The following is a 23,808-nucleotide window of genomic DNA, read 5'->3' as shown; positions in this document are numbered from 1 at the left end:
CTTACTTCAGTCTGTATTCAGACAATCTAAGTTCTTCCTCTGGAGGTGGATGGCATGCCTCGTCATAAGTGAATCAGCAATATGATCCACTGTGACTATCTTTTCGTTAGTCAGAAAAGAGTAGTTATCCATTTAGGACCTTGAAGATGATGCAGTCCTAATTCAGTTTCTGACATACATGAGTAGTGTTGTTATAGGATTGAGTATTTTATGTTAACTGTAAGGCCACCTCTATTTGGTCTTTTTGGTGATGGAAATGTGGCTGTTAAGCATTATAGTTTATTAGCTATTCCTGTTTTTTCTTTCATTTAATTTTGGCTTTTTAACAGCCTTTTTTTTGGTGTTTAAAGTATTTTTTTCTGTGATTATCAGTGTGTTTTGGGATGAATGGGTTTATTTTGATTTAAGTTCACGTTTATTCTTGATTTTTCCTATATGTTATACATTTTTCTAGGTACTACTCTAGAGTTTTCTCTTTTCCACAAGATATAATATTTGTTCCTTTGGTGTTGAAAGCAACGCAGGCAAAATATTTGCCGGTTTCTTTTTTTTTTTCTGAAAATGTAATGTATGCTATTGTTTTTCACAGTGTTTCATATCTGGATTTACATCCTTTTTTATTGAAAAGAACTAATTATTGAATATTCAATCATTAGTGCCTAAACAATAACTTTTCAACTCAAATATACCATTTTGAGTATATTGGCATATTCCAGTAACTGTTCTCATTTTCAAAAATGAAAATATAGGCTAGAAATACTAATTTTCTAAAGAGTTATTAGCATGACCATGGGCTATTTTCTACTAAGTTATGATAGTAATTAGGATATATCTATCAAATTCTCAATCTCTTGATTCTCTCCCTTTGTTAGGTTTCAAAGTATATGAACAATGACTAACTTTACCTTAAAAAGAAATTGTGAAGCATTCTGTAAACTTCTTTGTAAAGGAAATATATAAGTACCCTATGTGTCTAACATTAAATTTACATTGTTAATAAATGTGTAAGACATTTAAAGTTTTCCTAGACTAGTTTTAATCTCTTACCCCATATTGCATGGCTGAGGTGTTTTCCATTTTACTGTAGGAAAGAGCAGGATGGTCTTAAGTATCAAAAGTTATAGAGAGAAAAAAAAAAGCTAGAGAGATAATTTTTTTTTTAAGTGAAGCAGTTGGGGTTAAGTGACTTGCCCAGGGTCACACAGCTAGTAAGTATTAAGTGTCTGAGGTCAGATTTGAACTCAGGTCCTCCTGAATCCAGGGCCTGTGCTCTATCCACTGCGCCACCTAGCTGCCCCTGAGAGAGATCTTAAAAAGTATGAATACTGAGGAAAAGCCTTTGAATTTATATTTGGTGATAAGGCAGTCACCAGTCATAGAACAATCTGAGAAAACAGTTTCGATATTTTGGGGATATGTCAGACTACAAACAGGTTAAAGGGTACGTGGATAGAGGAATAGAGGCACAAGAAGTTTGACAGTGAAAAGTAGCAAGAACCGCTTGTTAGGGGAAAAGAGGAAGGTAGATCTGAGGTTTCCAAGCAAATGAGGAGGAGCCAGTGGCATAGGAATGATTGTAGATCCATCCATGAGGGGAAAGGGATGATTGCTGGAGTAATGGCTTGGAGAGCTGGCATCAAGAACACAGAAATATTAGCCTTCACTTGACCTAGAAGTAAGTGTTCCTCAGACAGAAGAAGAAGAAGAAGAAGAAGAAGAAGAAGAAGAAGAAGAAGAAGAAGAAGAAGGTGATGATGATGAAGATGATGAAGAAGAAGGTGATGATGATGATGAAGAAGATGATGATGAAGATGATGATGATGAAGATGATGATGATGAAGATGAAGAAGATGATGAAGAAGAAGGTGATGATGATGAAGAAGATGATGATGATGAAGAAGAAGATGATGATGATGATGAAGATGATGATGAAGATGAAGATGATGAAGAAGAAGAAGATGAAGATGATGAAGAAGATGAAGATGATGAAGATGAAGATGAAGACGAAGATGAAGACGAAAAAGATGAAGAAGATAATAGCTGAAATTGCTTTTTAAAATGGGGCCAGAGATAGCATGGAAGAGGAGAACTGAGAAAATGATTTCCGACTTTTCAGTGCATACATAGTATTGTACCCATATGATCACATCAGTAACTGAGGGAAGAAATGTAGAAATTGGAATCACAACCAGAGAAAGTATAGAAATGGTTTTTAATATTTCAGTCAAATAAATTCTAGTTGTAGAGTCTCTTAAATTAGGTTGTTAGATTAAAATTATTTGAACAAAAATAGTTTTCTTATACATTTTGAATACATGTGCTCTGTGGTAGGTGATTTTGTCTTCCCTTCTCTTTTTTCTGTGATTTCATTATTCTTTTCAGATACTTCATTATGGGTTTTTCCTAACTAAATTCAACATTAAAAATGTATTGTAGGAGGGGCAGCTGGGTGGCGCAGTGGATGGAGCACCGGTCCTGGAGTCAGGAGTACCTGAGTTCAAATCCGGCCTCAGACACTTAACACTTTCTAGCTGTGTGACCCTGGGCAAGTCACTTAACCCCAACTGCCTCACTAAAAAAAAAAAATGTATTGTATCTCTCTTCATTTTCACTGGCTCTCCCCCAAGCCTGAACTTCTCTCTCTCTCTCTCTCTCTCTCTCTCTCTCTCTCTCTCTCTCTCTCTCTCTCTCTCTCTCTCTCTCTCCCCCCCCCCCCATTTCCTCTTTTCTGGCTTCCTTCAAGTGCCAGCTAAAATCCCAAGGTTTCCAAGAGAAGCTTTTACTGATCCCACTTACTGCTCTTACCTTCCCTTTATTATTTAATCTCCATTCAACCCTGTACATATCTTGTTTGTACATAGTTGGTTTTGTGTCCTCTCTTCCCTTAGATTCTGAGCTCCTTGACAGTAGCAGCTGCCTTTTGTCTTTGCATGCGCATCTCTTAGCACAGTGTTTGGTACAGTCACTTAATAAATACTGATTCATGGCTTCAATTTCTGAACTATGATCCCTGTTATTTAGATGGGTAACAATCTCATTAATGTACATCATACTTTTTTTTTTTTTTGGTGAGGCATTCTCTTTAGAATTCTCTTTAGAATTCCTGGTTCTCATTGGTGAGACCTTTAGTATTCTGGGGCTTGATACAGTCAACACAAAATCAAATACAAACAGAAACATCTAGAGGAACTGTAGAGAATACATTTTATCTTATTGATGTTATGAACCCTATTTACTTTGATTAAATTAAAAAACTTTTATTGAATACGTTATATTAAGTGTAGTCCTTTGGCATATTCAAGAAAAATGTCAGACATGATTCCTGAGAAATGTCCATTGTCATTGGAGAGAGACAAAATATGTGCAAAGGAAGCGGTTAGAGAAAAATAGGAGACAGCCTTTGATCAGTTATCAAAATATATGATTTGGAAAATAATACAAATACTATCATAAGTTAGGGTAAGTGGACATCTTAGTGCTATAGTATGGACTAATGAAACTGGAAGAAATAGGGATCTTTAATTGTCATTGCTGAGTGAGGAGAACTTTTTATCTGTTGGAACAATATGAGCAAAAGGGTAGAAATGAGCACAACCTTTCCAGAGGAAATTCATTAAGCATTTACTAAGTGCTTACTATGTGTAAGACATTCTGCTAGAAGCTGAGGCAAAAACAAAACAAGGACTTTATATTTTCAGACTTTATCCTCAAGGAATTTTTATTTTGCTGAGGATCTAACATATACAAATATTAATAAATACAAGATAATTTGATGGTGGAGAAGAGAAAGTCCAAACAATTGGGGTGGGAAAGGGATTAGCTCAGTTACTGTAGTGGGTTGTTTTGGGTAGTATTATTACCTACAGTGGAATAGTTGATTGGGGCTAAATTATAGAAATTCTTGACTACCAGGGTGAGGAAATTGAATTTGATCCTAAAAGTAGTGGGGAGTTATTTTAAGGTTTTTTTGTTTGTTTGTTTGTTTGTTTTTTAGTGAGGCAATTGGGGTTAAGTGACTTGCCCAAGGTCACACAGCTAGTAAGTGTTAAGTGTCTGAGGGCGGATTTGAACTCAGGTACTCCTGACTCCAGGGCCGGTGCTCTATCCACTGCGCCATCTAGCTGCCCCTATTTTAAGTTTTTAAGCAGTAAAGTGACATATAGGATGAAAGTAATATTTTAGTTTGATTAATTAAATCCTACTGCAGTGTTCAAGTTGGATTCAGTTGAAGGAAGACCAGTTAGAACATTATTAAAGAATATATAGGGGCAGCTAGGTGGTTCAGTGGATAAAACACCAGCCCTGGATTCAGGAGGACCTGAGTTCAAATCCGGTCTCAGACACTTGACACTTACTAGCTGTGTGACCCTGGGCAAGTCACTTAACCCTCATTGCCTCAAAAACAACAACAACAACAAAGAAAGGTAGATAAATCAGATTATGAAAGAAGAATCCAGTAGGACTTGATTTTACATAGGGGATCACAGAAAGGGAGGAGTCAAAGATGACAAATACTTAACAACATTAACAATATTCTAACAAGTTGCCTCTATTAGGATTGTACATATTAATTAAATCTTGCCTTAATATTAGTAATGTTTTAGAAAATTATGGATAAGAAAGCATATAAATTCTTTTTATCCTCCCTTTCCATGGAGTAGTGACTTTACAAGAATTATTTATATTTAGGTCAATGTGTTATATATTTAGGTTTTATTTCTACCATATGTCTTCATTAACCTACTATATTCTGAAATACCAGAATGATTCTTTTACTAATTTTATCATTACATAAAGTAGCATAGATATTAGTTTTATTACAGTATCTGTCCTTTTCAGAAATGTTGATAAGAAAATGATTATTTTTTAAATTGTAGGCTGCTTCCCCAGAATGTTGGCCTTCTTTATGTTGGAGGTTATGAAAGACCATTTGCACAAATTAAGGTATGATTGCTTATTTTTCTTATGCTTTTTAAAAAATGTAATTTAGCCTTTCCCCAGTCTGACAAACATTTAAAAGTATAACAGTATCATGTTCTATAATAGTGTTGTCAAGAATGGTGAATCTTGGGGCGACTAGGTGGTGCAGTGGATAAAGCACCGGCCCTGGATTCAGGAGTACCTGAGTTCAAATCCAGCCTCAGACACTTGACACTTACTAGCTGTGTGACCCTGGGCAAGTCATTTAACCCCCATTGCCCTGCCCCCCCCAAAAAAAAAGACTCTTCATTCCTTAAGAATGGTGAATCTTCTGTTTACCCAAAAGACATGTATATTTTAACAAAAGAATAACTTTTTAGTGTTTTGAGCATCATGTTACACACAATTAAAAACACTTATTGTTAGATCATGGTTTTAAAAATACTAGGTATTATTCTTAATTTCTCTGGCATTGGAATACTAGTATGATTTCATTTTATTCCTTTGTTGAAATAAGTAAACATATTTAATAAAATAATATAATAATAAAATAACAATAAATGAATAATAAAATAATACCAGAATCAGTTTTAAAAAAGGTAGAGTACCATTTGATATTTATAGAGTAGCCATTAGACTATTATGAAAAAATGTGACCTTTTTTCCTGGGTAAGCTTGGTATCGTTAAAATAATTAAATCTAGCAAACTTCCCCCTGGTCAGTTTGGAACCTCAACTCACTTCCATTTTCAGTATCAGTTCTGTGTGTGTGTGTGTGTGTGTGTGTGTGTGTGTGTGTGTGTGTGTGTATTTACGCACACTAATGCACGATTTCTATAAACATTCTTCATTCATTTGTTTTTTCTTATGTGGATACTTAGGCTTTTTTGAGTGATTATAGAGATATAGAGGCAAGCTCCACATTGTTCTGGGGTTTGATGCCAGCAACAGATTATCATCTGCAAACTGGGGAAGCTATACAATCTCATTTCCCATCTTTGTCTTGTCCTTTACACTGATCCTCATTCATGTTAATGGAAAAAATCTTTGGTTAGTTTCTTATGCTTCACTTGATATTAAGGATCAGAGGACCAAGAATCTTGTATAACTTTGATATATACCAGCTTATTAAAAGATTTTGAGTCTTTATGATTAAAAAAGATAAGCCAGTCACATGACAAAAGTGAGAGCTAATGGATGGATAGCCTATGGGTTCCATTAATTTCCTTGTCATGTCAGGAGAACTTGAATACCCGTAGCACATTGGGAACACTCCCTGCACTGAATGTATATGTTTAAGGATGTGGATGAGAGTATCACATAACGGATTGGCAAAACGTGTTACAATTTGCATCATTTGATAGAATGTCCATATCAAGGAGAACACTGATCCATTTAGAGTATTAAATACTATTTAATATTTACATTAAAAGGCAGGGGATGCTAAATTGGCCTCAATACAGTTTTTGATTGTTTTTTCAAATGTCCCATGGTATTGAAAATCAGTCTTTTAAGAAACATTTATTATGTACCTCCTATGTGTAAGGGTCTGGGGGTACAATGACAAAAATACCCCTACTCTAAAGGAGCTTAAATTATATAGGGGAAAACAATACACATACATACAAGTATATAGTCAAGAAGAGACTTCATGTAAGAGGTACTGCTTAAGCTGAGCATTGAAGGAAACTAGGAGTGCATGGAAGACAGCCTATACAAAAGCTTAGAGAAAGGAGATGAAATGTCATATGTAAAGAACAGCAAGAAGGCCAGGTTTGCTGAATCATGGAATACACAAAAGGTAATGATATATAAAGTTGAAACAATATTTTGAAAGGTTTTAAATGCCAAACTAAAGAAGTTTGTATTTGACCCCAGAGGGGTTGAGTCACTAGAGTTTACTGAAAAGGGAAGTAATGTGGTTAGATTAAAGTTTTCAGATTATCACATGGCAGATCAATTGGGAAGAGATGAGCCAGGGAGACCATCTTAGTTGACTATTACAATAATTCAGGGAAGATGTCAAAAGGCTATAACTAAGATAGTGGCCACATAATTAGAGAGAAAGAGATGTTAACAGGAAAGTTTGGTATTTGTTTTTTGGAAGTAGAATAAAATAAGACTTGGTAACTTATTTGATATATAGAGTGAAGGAGAGGAGTAGAGAATAATTCTGAGTTTATGAACTTACATGACTTGGAAAAATCTGATGCCTTTTCATCTATTGTCTTTATACCTTTGTGTAGGGAAGTTAATGAGATGGAATGGTTTTATGGAAAAGATAATGAGTTAAAAATCACAATACTATCCAAATTAATTTAATCAGTGCCATATCAGTCAGACTACCAAGTGATTATTTTATAGAGCTAAAAAATAATAAAATTCCTATAGGTGAGTAAAAGGTCAAGAATCTATCTAGGGGCAGCTAGGTGGCATGGGGCAGCTAGGTGGCACAGTGGATAGAGCACTGGCCCTGGAGTCAGGAGTACCTGAGTTCAAATCCGGCCTCAGACACCTAACACTTACTAGCTGTGTGGCTCTGGGCAAGTCACTTAACCCCAATTGCCTCACTAAAAAAAAAAAAAAGAATCTATCTAAAAGAATGAAAGAGGGGACTGATCTTAGCTACCAGATACAGGACTAGACATGGCCTGCCCACTCCTTGCAAGAGTTGAGGAGCAGACCCTGATCCAAACATAGGACTCTCCCTCACCCCCCACTCCCAACTTAGATATTTATACTGCTAACATGAGCAGACCAGGAAAACACCTAATACTATGAGAACATAACTTGGACTGCGAGATTCCTAAAAAGTAAACTCTGAGGAAGAGAGTAACTTTATAACAAGTCCAGTTAAAACTGTGTAGAAAAGAAATGTCCACAAGTGCTACAAGAGAACCTGGAAGAAATGAAATGAGATACAAAATAGAATAGTGAGGGAGGAAATACATGACAAATATTGGCGCCTTAGAATAGATGGTGGGAGGGGCAGCTAGATAGCACAGTGGTAAAGCACCAGCCCTGGATTCAGGAGTACCTGAGTTCAAATCCGGCCTCAGACACTTGACACTTACTAGCTGTCTGACCCTGGGCAAGTCACTTAACCCTCATTGCCCTGCAAAAAAACAAAAACAAAAAACAAAGAATAGATGGTGGGAAACTAACAATCCAATGTGACAAGAAATATTAAAACAAAATAACAAAATTGAAAAACTGAAAAAAAAAATAGAAGAAACATATTACAAAAAACAACTGACCACGAAAAGAGGCCAAGGAAAAATGATCTAACTAAGAATTATTGGATTCTATCAAAATCATAACCAAAAAAGTAATCTTTGATAACCATATGTCAAGAAATTATAAATGAAAACTATCCAAAACCCTTAGAACTTTAATGCAAATTAAAAATGGAAAGAATACACTTTATTACCTTCAGAAAGAAACCCTAAAATGGAAATGCCTTGTAACATCATAGCCAAAATACGGAGCTTCTTGGTCAAAGGAAAAAAAAAATTATAAGGAGTCACAGTAAAGAACACATAAGATTTAGCAGCTACTACCATAAAAGGGAGAAGAGCTGTCAGAGAAACAGGAAGAACAGATCAAAAGTAAAGGAAGTAAAAACCTACAAGGTACCATAAGGGGAATAAGAGATGCCATAGAACCTCAACAAGGTGTTTTATTTATCAATCAGAAATGTCAAGTGGAGTAAAGAGAAGAAAAAATACAAGGGGACTGGATGGAGGAAAATACAAAATTAGTAATCATAACTATAAATGTGAATGAGATTGATTCACCCATTATTTTAAGTCATAAAGCATTTATTAAGCACTTATGTGCCAGGCACTGTGCAATGTGCTGAGAATAGAAATACAAAAAAAATGAAGACAGTCCCTCCCCTCAAGGTGTTTATATTCTAATGGGAAAAGAAAAACACATGGACCATGGGTGTTGGGATAGGAAGGAAAAGGACTCCAACCAGGATCATGGTGACAAGAGAGTAGCTAGGAGATGAGTGGCTGAGCTGAGAACTTCCTCCAAATGGAGATTCCTAAAAGAATTCACCAATAGGAGGGGCAAGCAGGAACAGAAGGATCCCCCAGGATAAAAAAGCCACACGGGAGCAGGAGAAAGGGATCTTCTAGGGTATAAAAATAGCTGAAATAGGGTAGAAATGTTTAGAGAGTCAGGAACAATGCTGGGAGAGAATCTATAAAATGGATTAGAAAACAGAATTCAGCAATATGTTATTTATGAGAAACACTCTTGAAACAAAAAGATTCACAAGGAGATAAAACAAGAGACTGGAAGAAAATATTTTTTCCTTCAGCTGAACCAAAAAAGTGAGGGTTACCAATCATGATTTCAGATAAAGCTACTATAAATATAGCCACAATAATAAGAGATAAGCAGAGAAATTCCATTATGCTTAAAGTCTACTTAGATAACATATTAATACATAATATGTGTATACCAAATAGCATGGCATCTGAATATTTGAAGGAAAAATTGAGTTTGGGGAGGGGAGGGCAGAGAAATAGATCATAAAAGTATAATAGTAGGTGATACCCTTTTCAGACTTAGAGAAATCTAACCAAAAGACAAACAAAAGAAGTTAAGGACCTGGACAAAATTTTAGAAAAAGTAGTGATGACAGGTCTCTTGTAATTACTGAATGGCAGTATAAGGGAATTTAGCTGTACGTGACCTTTACAAAAATTTGGCCCTATGTGGGGGCATAAAGAACTTAGTAAAAATGTGGAAAAGCAGAAATAATAAATTTATCATTTACTGATCACAATGCAGTTAAAATTATATTCAATAAAGGGCCATTGAGAAAGGAAGTACTGGGAAGCTAAATAACAATTCTAAGTAAAGAACAAGTTATAGAAACAACTAAAAATTTCTTCAGAAATAGTAATAATGAGACATTATGTCAGTTTATGGGATATAGCTAAATTAGCTCTTAGGAGAAAAAGAATGAATCAGTAAATTGGTACACAAGTAAAATAATCCCCAACTAAACAACAAAGAAGAAATTCTGAAAATGAAAGAAGACAACAACATTGAAAGTAAAACCATGGAGCTGCTAAATATTGGAACTTTTTTTGGAAAAAGCTAACAAAATAAATAAATAGATACTATGATTTTTAAAGAGGAAAACCAATTATTTTGTATCAAAAATGAAAAAGGAGAATAAAAGGAATTTACTAAGTATGATATTAAGCTCTATCTTGAGTTATACTAAACTAAATAAAACACATAAGTTTGCAATATAACCATAAATCAGATTAAATAAATTAAGGGAAAATATTATCACCTAAATATATAACAGACCAAGCTATCGACATTATATAACTATTAATAATATGAAGTGGAGTAGTTGCCATTACAGTTTTATATAGATGAGGATTAATTAAATTCAAAAGAAAATTGTCCTTTTATGGAAATTCTCTAATAGGTTTAAAATGGTTCATGATACTATTTTAATTTCTTTTCTTTTCCCATTTATATATGTCAGAACTAAAGCTCATTATTCTGTGAAATAATTTTTGAATAAGGATTGTAGTAAAAATGAAAGGGGGTTTGAAGTACATTATGAAATGATTATAAAATATTGTCAGTGAAGAAACCAAGATCAGAAGGGTAGTTAGCACAAAACATTTATTAGGTTCAAGATTTTGCGTTTCAATCTTCACTTGCTCCTGGGAAGAAAAAAAAAACTGTCAAAATACTGGGTTTCTCTATTACAAAGTGATAATGGATCTTGGAGGGGGTAGAAGGGAGAAGTCTTTCATTTTCTGTTAATGACAAATTTCACTTTGTCTTTTATACCATAAATAGGCAGCTTAATAAAGATTAATTATTTATATTATAAAACAGTTTATATTTTAATAAGTTAATTAATATTCATCCTATAAGAAAGGTGCCAGACATCTATCATAGAATTTCATGAGGCATTCTCATGAACCTTTATAAGATGATAGGAAAATTTCTTTCTATCCCCAAATCTGGAGAAAACATATTGGCATGTGATATTATGGTGTCACATACACTAGACAATAGAACCTCAAAAACATACAAGCGTGGATTATGAAATATAAGCCACTTTCCTTCTTGTTGAAAGATTTAGGCAACCAAGGAGGTTTTGGGGGGAAAACAAATCAGTGTAAGGAAATATTCAGAACTACAAATTTTCAGATCCACAAAATGTCTCTCAATGAATAAGAAGTGTGCTAAGCACTAGAGATAAAATATAAAATCACCTACTCTGAAGGAGTTTACATTTTGCTTGGGGGTAGGAGGAAAGGATGTACATATATACAAAATAAATATAATAAATAAATAATTATTTTGATCAAGAAGACATTAGCGGGCAGCTAGGGGTGCAGTGGATAGAGCACTGGTCCTGGATTCAGGAGGACCTGAGTTCAAATCCGGCCTCAGACACTTAACACTTACAAGCTGTGTGACCCCGGGCAAGTCACTTAACCCCAATTGCCTCACCAAAAAAACCAAAAACCAAACAAAAAAAAAGGAAGACATTAGCAACTTGAAGCATTGAGAGTGGATTCATGTACAAGGTGATACTCGAGCTAAGTTTTAAAGGAAACAAGGAATTCTAAAAAGAGGAGGTGAAGAGGGAGACAATCCGGCAAGGGCAAATGCAAAAATGTTGTGTGTGAAGTGCAGCAATAAGACTAAGGGATTGGTACTAGGTTGTAAAGGGCTTTAAATACCAATTTGATCCTAAGCTAGAACAGAGCCACTGGAATTTATTAAGCAAAGGAGAGACACGATCAGACCTACCTTTTAGGATAACCCCTTTGGGTGCTGTGTGGAGGGTGGATTAGAGAGGAGAGAAATTTGAGGCAGTGGGTGTGATTAAAGAAGTTCTTGTAATAGTGCAGGGGAGAGATAATAAGGACCTGAAATAGACTAGTAGTGATCAGAAAGAATGTGTGATCAAAAAAGAGTGTGTGATCAGAAAGAATGGGATGTTGTGGAGATAGAATGGACAAGACTTGGCAATTGATTGAATATATGGAGTTGAAGGGTAGTAAAGAATTGAGGGTAATACCAAGGTTATAAACCCCTCTTTGATACTCACTAATTCTTGTGTGTTTTTGTTATTTTTTTTTAATGAAATTTTTCTCATCTAGTAAATCTTTTTTGGGGGGTGGGGGTGGGCAGTGACGGTTAAGTGACTTGCCTGGGGTCACACAGCTAGTGAAATGTCAGGTGTCTGAGGCCAGATTTGAACTCAGGTCCTCCTGAATTCCAGGGCCAGAGCTTTATCCACTGCACCACCTAGCTACCCTCTCATCTAGTAAATCTCAACAAATAAAATTCTACCCAATGTCCTAGAACAGGAGTTGGCAAACTGGCTCACAGGCTAAATGCAGCCCTATATCTGTTTTGTAGACTCCGTTTTTACATTTAAAAAACAACAACAAACTATTCTTAACTTGCTGGTCATATAGAAACAGACAATAGTCTGTTAGCCCACAGGCTACAATTTGCCACCCCTGTTCTAGTCTATCCAGATATTTTTGAATCTGTACTATTTTCCATCATTCTAGCTATCCTTCCCAGATATGTACCATCTGAAAATTTGATAATGTACAATTTATGCCTTTAAGCTATTGATGAAAATGTGGACCAATCAATAAGTGTTGACTCTGAGGTATCTAGGTGGCTCAGTGGATAGAGCACTGCACAGGGCTTAGTGTCAGGAAGACCTGAGTTCAAATCAGGCCTCAGACCCTCACTAACTCTGTGACTCTGGACAAGTCACTTAACCTCTGTTTGCTTTAATCTACAGAGGAAGGAAATGGCAAACCACACTCCAATCTCTTTGCCAAGAAAACTCCAAATGGGGTCACAAAGAGTTGGACATGAGTGAACAACAACAAATGCTTACGATGTGCCAGGCATGGGGCTAAAGCACAAATTCTTGGGGCACTTCACTGTAAATGTCTTTCCAAGTCATTATACAGCTATTAATGTTTACTCTTTGAGTCCAGTCATTTGATAGTTCTGAATTCCATGATATCAATTTATCCAATATAGCAAGTGATACTTTACAAAATGCTTAAACTGTATCTACAACATTTTCATGATCTACCAATTTAGTAAACTTGTCAAAAAAAGAAATGAGGTAGGTCTGGCATGACCATTTCTTCTAATCATCTTTAACTTCTGTGGATGCTTATAAATTATCTATTTAATAATCTATTCTAGACTTGTCAAAGGGATGAAAATCAAAAGCAGTTTTGTATAGTTCTCAGACCAAATTTTTTGAAATTTGTCATTTTCCATTATCTTCAATGTAAAAAGAATTATCACTAACAATTACTCATCAATTGTTGGTTTGAATTTTAAAGCCCTTCATAATTGGACCCCTTCTTACTTTCACATTCTTCTTAAACCTTACTCCCCTTCATACACTCTGATCTGGTGACAATGCTGTTCCTTGCACAAATGCTCCATCTCCTGACTCTAGTCATTTTCACTGGTTGTCTCCCAGGCTGAAATACTCTTTCCTTATCTTCTAGCTTCCCTGAATTCGTTCAGGTCTCAGCTAAAGTCCCAGCTTTCTCAGTTTTCTTTATTCTTGGTGCCTTCCCTCTGAGACTACCCCCATTCTTCCCAGATATCATGTTTGTAGGTAGATATTTACATATTGTCTCTCCCCATTCCTGCTTCCTTCAGCCCTAGCACTGCCTCCTACTAGAAACCTTTCCTGATCCTCTTCTTATTCTTTTTTCCCTCTTCAAATGATCACTTATCCTTGTCTTTTTACCTTTTCTGTTCCCTGTATTTCCAAGTAGACTGTAAAGTCCTGAAGAGCAAAGATTTGGCCCTAGCACAGTGCCTCAAACATACTACAGGCTTATTAAAGGCTTATTGGATTAGATTCTTTTTGTTTTGTTACTTAGAAGCTTGGAACACTGCAAATCCCAGTTATGTAGAAATATTTGATAAAAGATTTAAATATATTATTTAAATATAAATAAAATGTTTATTAGTTTTTAATGCTTCATCTGCTTCATGTATACTTAGACCTCTTGTATATAAACATTATTGTAATTGTTAATGTATAACATATATTTTCTGTCTTATGTTAGTTTTATTTTCTTAGACCCGTTTACATGTTAGTAAAAAGAATCTTAAAGCTGTTCCCATACTGTCTGATCCTTGAGGCTCTGCATGGTAGCCTGAATCCATCTAACCAAGGGACATTGAAACTTGTCAACTTTGCTTTTTAATAAGTCAGAAGTTGTTATGGAAAGACACAGGCATTTCTTCCCTACAGTGCTGTGTATTAGTTTGCCTCTCCCAATTCTGACAGACCAAAAAGCAGTCTAAGTCTGAGTCAGACACAGATTTTGACTTTGGCACTGTGGATCAGCTTAAAAATTTCTATATTTTAATAAGGGTTCTGTAATATATGAGAAAAGCAGGGAATACTATAATTTTTTTTGATGCTCCATACTATATTGATTATGTTAAGATTAGGAAAGCCCAATCTATTGTTTGGGGGGATTTGCGACCTGGATGGGGCGAGGGGAGGGGGAAGAGGCTAGCTCACCTAAAGAATTGGAGGCTCATTACAAATCTTGTAAAATAAAGATTTATTAGGAGAGAGGAATATGGCCAGGGAACTGATCACCTTGGTGAACTGTCCCACTGGAGTAAGAGAAGGCCTGGTCTTTTGTATCTCTACAAAACAAAGAAAGTAGAGGAAATTACAAAGCAACTGGGAGGGAAATACAAACAGGGAGAGGATTTCGGAATAATGTGGTATCAGTAAGATGTGCACCCATCCATATCTTGCATATCATTTTGCAGACCTTGGTATTGCCTATCAGCATACTGTAGTCACGCTCTGCCATACCTCATAGGGAGTTGGAATCTTTTGGATTTCTTGGGGTCCTACTGCATTCCCACAAGATTCTGACTGTGCCTGATGTTGTCCATTCCTATTACCATTTAAGAAGGAGCATTAGTCATAGTCAGATACCCATGATTGCTATGTGCATTCATAACATAATGCAATAGAGTAGAGGAAATGCTTATCATTTAAAGTCGTCTTTGAAAATTCACTACATTGACCCTCTCAGGTTTTTATTTTTTCAAATTCCAAAATGCAAGCATTGAACATGTTTTCCCTTTAAGGTAAGGCTGCCAAGATGTACCAAACACAGATTGTCATTTATCATTAAAAAAAAGTTCTTGATCTAGAAAACTATGTAATCGATATAAATTATATGGGGTAATGTTTTAGTTTGGAGTTTTCTTTTTGGAGAAAACTTGTAATATAGTAGTGTCTCAGAGTCACTCATGGTAATGAAAACATTTTTAAAAAAAATGACTTGGCCAGTTATTAAAAGAATAATGGCTGATTTTTGTTGTTTTTGTTCAGTTGTTTCCATCATTTCTAACACTTTTTTTTTTTTTTGCGTGGGGCAATGAGGGTTAAGTGACTTGCCCAGGGTCACACAGCTAGTGTCAAGTGTGGAGGCCAGAATCGAACTCAGGTCCTCCTGAATCCAGGGCCGGTGCTTTATCCGCTATGCCACCTAGCTGCCCCCTGTTTCTATCATTTCTAACTCCTCATGACTGTAGTTTAGGTTTTCTTGGCAAAGATACAAAAGTTTGCCATTTCCTTTTTCAGCTCATTTTACAAATGAAGAAACTGAGGCAAACAAGATTAAGTGACTTGCCCGGAATCATACAGCTAACAAGTGCCAGATTTGAACTTAGGAAAATGAGTCTTCCTGACTCCAGGTCTAGTACTCATTTCATTATACCTCATAGCTGCCCTAATGGATCATATACAGATTTGTAACTCTTGGATGACTCATCTGGGGAAACAAGAGTTTGGCATTTTAATACATTTTCTTTTTTAAAAAATTAATTTTTATCACTAACTTTTGTTTTTAAATCCCCCCTTGTATCTCTTGTCTTCTCCCCGCTCAGAGGTCCATTTCTTATAGGAAAATATTTTTTTAAAAAGAAGAAAAAATAACAAAACCAAATTATGTATTTTTTATAATGTGATAATATATAGAATGGTTCAATCTCATGGACACCCACATCTGCAAAAGACTTGGTGGAGTTATCCTTTCATATCTCTTCTTTGGGGCCAAGCTTGTTCTTTGGAATTTTGCAACATTCATTTTAGTTTATTTTGTGGGTTTTCTTTCCCTTTATATTGTTGTAGTCATTTGCATGGTTTTCTTGGCTCTGCTTACTTGAATTTGCATCAGTTCAAATAATTCTTTTCATGTTTCTCTGTATTCATCATATTTGACATTACTTGTAGCATGTCCACTTCTCCCTCCCTCCTCCATTCTTTTTGTTGCTCACTCATTTTTCAGTCGTGTTCAACTCTTTGTGATCCCATTTGGGGTTTTTTTGACAAAGATGCTGAAATGGTTTGTCATTTCCTTCTCCAGCTCATTTTACAGGTGAAGAAACTATTATAATTATTAATTTACATATGTATCCAGCCCACAGAAGATAAGTTCCTTGAGAGCAAGGACTTGCTATGTGTATGTTAGTATCCCTAATATAGGGCACAGTGTCTTGAACCTCATGTGATTATGATAGTGTTCAAAAAAATGTGATTTCTGTCTATATAGGGAAACCCTTCAGCTAACTCAGATGATTAGTCTTTTACTTGGCAATTAAGGCCTAGGTTCTTCCCAGAAACACAAAGATTTTAAGTTATAAGTCATTTAGATAAAGGCCTAGCTAGATAGCATGCTTACCAAATTTGCATGACATAACTGGGAAGTATAGCTAACATGCTGGATGACACAATGCAAAGAATAGAACATTGAGTAGAATTAATAAAGTGAAATTACTAGGAATAAATGTAAAATCTTAAAATTACATTAACATTGACTTCACTGATGTGAAGGCTACCTTCATAGCAATTTACCTGAAAAAAATCTTAAGGTTTTCGTGAACTTGCAAGCTCAGTATGAGTCAGCCAAAAAAAAGCCAAAGCTAATGTGGGCTTGGGCAACGTTAAGAGAGTCATAGGTTCCATACTTAAGAGGAGGCAGTAATCCAGCAGTACTTTGCCCTGATCAGACCACATGTGGCATGTTCAGTTCTGGATGCTATGATTTAGGAAGGATCCTTGTAAGGTGGAAAATGGCCAGGATGTTTGATGAAGGGTTTTGAGCTCATTCCATATGAGGATCAGTTGAAGTAACCAAGGATGTTTAGTATTAGACTTGTTCTCTGGCTCCAAAGGGTAGTATGTCATGAATGGAAATTATACAGGCAGATAGAGGTTTGTCAGGAAGACCTTCTTTTAACAATTAGAACTATCTGAAAGCAGCATGGGCTGCCTGTCTTTGGAAGTATTTTAGGTGAACCTAAAAGACCATTAGTCAGATGTATCATAATGGAAATTCCTTTTCAAATTTCAACAGATGACTCTTGAAGTCCCTTCCAAAATTAAAATTCTTTGATTCTACTTAATATCTTCTCCAAGATCACTCACTGTTAGAAGCAGTTTTTGATTCTATGACCAGGACATGCATTAAATCTGCATCCTCAGTTCCCTGCATATACTGAAATACTCAAAGGATACAGGGTCTTGTCAGTTTGGAAATTCCCTCCAAGATGCAGATGTGAACTTGTGAATGCTACCTATCCTGCCACTTGCCTGTATCCTCCTCTTAGCTTGCCACTGGGGTATTCCCAGGACCCATGCACACAATAGATAACTTGCATATAATAAATACTTAATCAGTATTTATTGAATTATGTTAAAATAATTATTAGGAGGAGAAATGATATTATAATTTATTGTATATGGCATATTATAGGATAGCATTTATTATATAGTATGTTATATATTATAAATATGTTTATTATACTTAGGAGAAGGGGAAAATTCTCCATGTTTTAGGTATTGTTCCTCTGGGGAGTTGCTTCCCTTTAAGAAACAAACATTTCAAAAGCAGACAGCTTATAGAATTATAGTGCAGTCTTTACTCTCTTACCAAGTTTGACTTGCTGACATCCTGTTATCTTCCATAGTTGCTGAGAAAGTGCTTTAGGGTGCTTGGTGCCCTCTTAAATGAGTGCATACCAGAAGTCTACCTGGAAGCTTTGGATGTTAGAGGAGGGAGTTTAAAAAACAAAACAAAAATATTCACCAAAGCCTTGTGGTATTAGCTAATAAATTATGTAGCAGTAAAAGGATACTTAGAGGTATACTCTATTACTGTCACCTTCCATTTTTATAATAGGGCTTTTTAAAGCAGAATTATTGCCACTACAATGTGACAGATATTCCCAGCCGTTATAGTCTTGCTAATCTTCATGTGCTAAAGTAATACGTTAAGAATACCTATAAACTAATTCAGTTTCCTATTTATTATCTGACTTTATCCATTTTTTAAAGATCTGACTTAATAGCATACTCAGTTAAAAGCATTTTTCAATTTAAGTTTCTCATCGAATTATGCGTTTGGATATCTTTGTGTTTAAATGTAATTTAGTACCTTTTTCTGATCCAGAGTTTTGATTACAAACAGTCCTTTTAATGGTGTATTATTAGAATTTTATCTGTACTGGGGACTTTTTCCAATATAATACTAAAATACAGAATTTCTTGCTTAAAACAGACTAGAAGTCTGATTTAGTTGAAACCACTGATTATTCTTATAAAAACCCTTAAAAGTGGTCTCATAGTAGATTAAATACTAATGATATTATATATGATCCAGTATTTTTATGAGGTCAATTTTTAATCAGGCCTAGTTTAGGGCCTAGGAGAATAAATGTAAAAGTGTGTTAACAATAAATATTTGCTTAACAATCAATGAGAATACAAGTTTTCCCATTTGTCTCCTCTCCCTATTGTCTCTTTTCTTTCCCCTCCCTTACCTTCCCTCTCTAGCTTCATGGGTGTGTTTAGACACACTGATACACTGAAGCATAGCTGCAACATTCCTTTATGAAAGGAAAAACATGCATTTATGGATACCATTTCTATTTTTCCACCAATATTTTACTTTAAAAGGGGGGGCAATTATGTAATGCTATTGGTGAGAACACGATTTCCAATTTAGTAAACTCCCTGGTTGTCATCAGCTCCCTAGATAATAAGAATTCTAGAGTGGACTAATAATTATTTAAATACAGGAAGATCATTTGTGAAATTGCTTTGGCCAAGGTGGTTGTTTAATGGTCATAGTACTGTATTTAACCCAGACTAAACATCTAGGATTTGTATTTCATTCCTACATAAAAGAGAAAAACTATTCCTTTTTGGACTGTGGCAAGAACAGAAAAGAATGCCTCATTTGTCCCATTTATCCAAATCTGGTCTCAAAAAAGCCTTCAGAGACACAGAAAAAAGATACTTCAAATATATTATTACCATGGTTTCAGGCTGTGTCAGACAAACCCTCAGAACAGTGTCCGTCCCTCTGTGCTGCCAGTTGTGAAAATTACATCATAATTATTTGGGAAAGTCCCTAGAGGGAGATATCTAATTTTCCCCAAAGCAGTAGGAGTAGTAAATAAGTACTCTCTGGATAATTCAAGTCAGTAAACACTACCAGAATTTATTGTATAAAGTACTCAAATGGCAGTTCCTTGAGCGCCTTCACTGTTCAGACTGCCTTAGTAATGACAGTCTATAGGGGAGATAGGAGAGAGGGGGAATAGAATTTTGGAATATTAAAATTAGAAAAGACTTTAGGAAATATTTCATTACAGGGCCCTCATTTTACAGACAAAAATACTGAGGGCCACAGAAGATATAAGTTCCAGGGTCACATATACATTGGCAGAGATGGAGGAGACTGATAAATCTGCTATTTCTTCTTGAGAATTGTAGTGAAAGAAATATTTTAAAGTAAACATAATAATAGCTCAAAATACTAAGATAGTGCATTAATATTTTAACAGTTATTTAATCAAAATTGAGGTAGCCATACCCAGTTTTCCTTCGAATTAAAAAATTTCCATTCCTGTACATTGCAAATAAACCAGTGTGGCACAGTGGAAAAAGCACTGAAGCTGGAATAAGGTTAAAGTCCTGCCTCTAACACTACTTTTGTGTTGTTGGACAAATTTCATTAACTTCCCTTGGCCTCATTTTTTTAATATTTAAAATAATGAGTTTGGAATTTATGGGCTCAGAAATTCTTTCCAACACTAGATCAGTGATCCCTGTGATCTGAAAAGTTACATATAGAATGCATTGAATTTATAAAAATACTAGACTTTGAGATAGTTTTATGATAACTTTTAGCAATCATTGAATTTCTCTTTCTCCCATGTAGCTAACATTGACTCAGTACTAAGTCCATCATCAGTTTATAGGTTATTAAATTCTAAAAGATACATATCTTCCCTTACTACTCATCTTCATGTCATTACCCACCACCTTTTTCAGGTTCCAAGTTCTGTTCATGGCAATTTTTATATCTGGTACAATTAACTAATATATTTACGTAGTCATTCAAATGTTTGTTTAATTTCTCAAATTAAAGAGTCAATATTATGACAATATTTATGCATTTCCAGTAGTATTAGTGTGCTTAAAATATTAAGTCAGCATTTCTGTTATTTGAACTGAATACCAATGGGAAGAGGTTACTACCCAGAAAATTCATCTATAGATTTTAGTTTATCTACCAAAATAATAATGTACAATTTTAGATTTTAAAATAGTTTAGGGGGGCAGCTAGGTGGTGCAGTGGATACAGCACCAGCCCTAGAGTCAGGAGGACCTGAGTTCAAATCTGGCCTCAGACACTTAACACTTATGGGCTATGTGACCCTGGGCAAGTCACTTAACCCCAATTGCTTCCCCCGCCCTCAGCCCCCCCCCCCAAAATTAGTTTAGGCTAATTTTACTTGCCTTGTGTGTTAATAATAATGGAAAAATAAATTATTTTAATAGATTAACAAATGGCTTAAGCTTTCTCTTAATTAAGATTAAATTTTAATAATTGCATAAATATCATCAGTGTTTCAATAATTAAAAAAATTTTAAGCACCTACTATGTAAAGAGAATTGTGCCATATACTGGGGGAGATAGACATTTGAATAAAACATATTCAGGCTAAAGGGTTGAGTCAGACACAGTAATTATAACACACAAAATTGCACGATGTGTTTATTATAGAATTATAAAATGCTATATGAGCTCCTAGAAAAGTGAGGTGAGGCGTTTATTATCCAACCATAGGTCTTAGATAAGCTTCACATAGTAGGTGGCATTCTAATTGGACCAGGGGTTGGGGAAAAATTAGCACAAAATTTAAAAGATCATTTAACTATCTTCATTTATTTATGAACAGATTGCAATATTTAAAATTCCAGACCCCAGTCTAGACTATACCATCAAGTTGGGCAGTGATAAATTAGCAAAGCATAAAAAGCAGGTTTTGTCGAAGAAAACAGACTTTGAGAAACATCAGATGAGACAGAACATTAAATTTAGTATATCTATAAGCTGCAACTTGATTTTTCATTTTAATTACAACTCTATTATCATGTTATTTATTATGCATATCTGGAAATAACATCTTTTCCCTCTGTATTTTGACTTAAATGATCTTCTAACGTGAAGTACAAAGATCATTCTTTCCTAACCTTTTGATTATGAGAAAATTATGACAATTCCCATATGAAATTACTTATATTCAGCACTAGAAATAAGAATTAATGCCAAACATGTTCATTCAGCACATACCAGTTAAAACTATTTAATTTCACTTTCTTATCTAGTTCATACCCGTATCTGAAAACACTTTTTGGTAAAGCAAGTCAGTATTATTTCCAGTATTTACATAATAAAAATGAGGAAAATAAGACACATAAAGTAGAAATGTCTAAACTATAACCACATGGGAATTTGGTTGAAGAGGAGGCAGTAGAACCCACAAGTAATAAGATCTATTGAACTAAAAATCTCAAAATTATTATCCCACTCCTCTTTTTTTTTTTTTTTTTGGTAAGGCAATTGGGGTTTAGTGACTTGCCCAGGGTCACACAGCTAGTAAGTGTTAAGTGTCTGAGGCTGGATTTGAACTCAGGTCCTCCTGACTCCAGGGCCGGTGCTCTATCCACTGCGCCACCTAGCTGCCCCCTACTCCTCTTAATTAGTCATTTATTTACATTTGTTAATTGTTAACCAAAAAAATTCTTGAGTTCGTGTACTGGGAGTACAAATCTCATATAAAAAAAGGCCCCTGATTTCAATGTGTAGCTAGTATACAACACATATACACATGCATGCACACACATGCACACACACACACATACATATGTGTGTGTGCATGTCTATATATATATCAGCACAGTACCTCTTCATATGATTATGAAGTATTTTTATTTATATTCTCCAGGGTCTGTTTCAAGATTTCTGTGTTACACTTATGAGACTATGCCATCATTATTTTCCAACTGCTTCTGCTCTAGTAGGTCTGACAGAATCATTATTATTTATTTTCTTTTTATTAAGATGATTTTCATGAGACCATAGATTAGAGCTGAAATATGTTAAAAAGGTCATCTAGTCCAAAGTATTCTTATGTATAAAACATCTTGAATTTTTATCAATCACTTTTCAGCATCCAAGAGATTGTAGAAAAAGAAAGATGGTGTCATTCATTTCTTGAATCAGAGGTAACCTTTCCTTATTCCAAAAAGGGCAAGCTATCAGGAATCAGATACATACAGCAATCACCTATGCATTTTCCTCAAGGAAAGATCTGATTGATTCAGAATAATGAAATAGGTTTTTACTTTTTTTGCTACTGTTATTTCCCCCTAAAAATATGGAAGACATTTATTGTCAGATATAATGACAAATTAAAATCCTTGTATTTTTAAGCTCTGAGATTATGTTATAAACATGGCTGGAATGAACAAAAGTTGATGTTTTCAAGATCAGCATATATGAGAGGCATTCTGATGATTCAGGACTGATTTCAGCTGCAAAAAAAAAAAAAATGATGGCAGAGTTGCAGCAGGGAGGAACAGATGTTTAAGTTTCAGGATGAGTGGGTTAGCTGCAAAGCACCAGAGTAATAGGAGGATGTAAGGCAGTGACTGAGTATCAGCAGGAAGATATTTTGATGGAGTCTGTTGTTTAGCAAAGGGATGAATGAAGTAATTTGTATGGGATACAGGTATTTGATGTCACTAAATGGTGATTTTTAGAATGAAGTGGTGTCACACAGGAACAGAGAAACCTTATAGAAAAAAATAAAATAAGAGCAATACATACATACCCATATATTTTGCATATAGAGTGCATTTATATATACATATATGTATATATATGTATATGCACACATATATTCTGTGATGATTGCATCCTATGTAAGAAGTGATCTATGCCTATATTTCCCATTATGAATCATTAGTCATTCTTATCTGTCTATGGCAGCTACTTGCTTGGGTAAAGCCTTCTGTTGATGATTTTCAAATTAGCTTACTATATTGAATGATACGTCAGTAAATGCTACTGTCACACTATCACATTTGTGAGAAAGTCATTGATCATGGATGGAATTTAGCTTTCTCTGTAGAAGTCTGGCTTGATTCAAATGATCATATATTATCTGAACTTTTTACCCTAAATTTTGCTTCTATTAATATTACAGTGATGTTTCATTCTTTACTTTGTATTCTATTTCCTTTTAGTAATACTTTTCTTTCATGTTGATTTCTACTCTTCACAGGACACATCAAAATTGGTCTGTGAGCACTATGTATATTGATTATATTTAGTTAATAAAAGAGAATATAGTGGAAAGTCCTTTCTAGGAAGGAAAAAAAGTCAAGATAATTCTGTTGTTCTGAATTCCCATGTTTTTCATTCTAAGTAGA

General features: G+C 34.9%; 1 protein-coding gene across 1 annotated transcript in view; it reads left to right on the top strand.

Moving 5' to 3' along the window:
• RNGTT (RNA guanylyltransferase and 5'-phosphatase) overlaps positions 1-23,808 on the top strand; it is a 366,172-nt gene that overhangs the window by 290,592 nt on the left and 51,772 nt on the right. The window contains 1 exon segment of the mRNA XM_044004408.1: positions 4,878-4,944. Within this exon segment, the coding sequence (XP_043860343.1) occupies positions 4,878-4,944 (67 nt within the window).

The sequence above is a fragment of the Dromiciops gliroides genome, chromosome 4 (assembly GCF_019393635.1).
Source record: "Dromiciops gliroides isolate mDroGli1 chromosome 4, mDroGli1.pri, whole genome shotgun sequence".
Taxonomy (NCBI): Eukaryota; Metazoa; Chordata; class Mammalia; order Microbiotheria; family Microbiotheriidae; genus Dromiciops; species Dromiciops gliroides.
The sequence above is the reverse complement of the archived record's forward strand: the minus strand, read 5'-3'. Positions and strand labels throughout refer to the sequence as shown.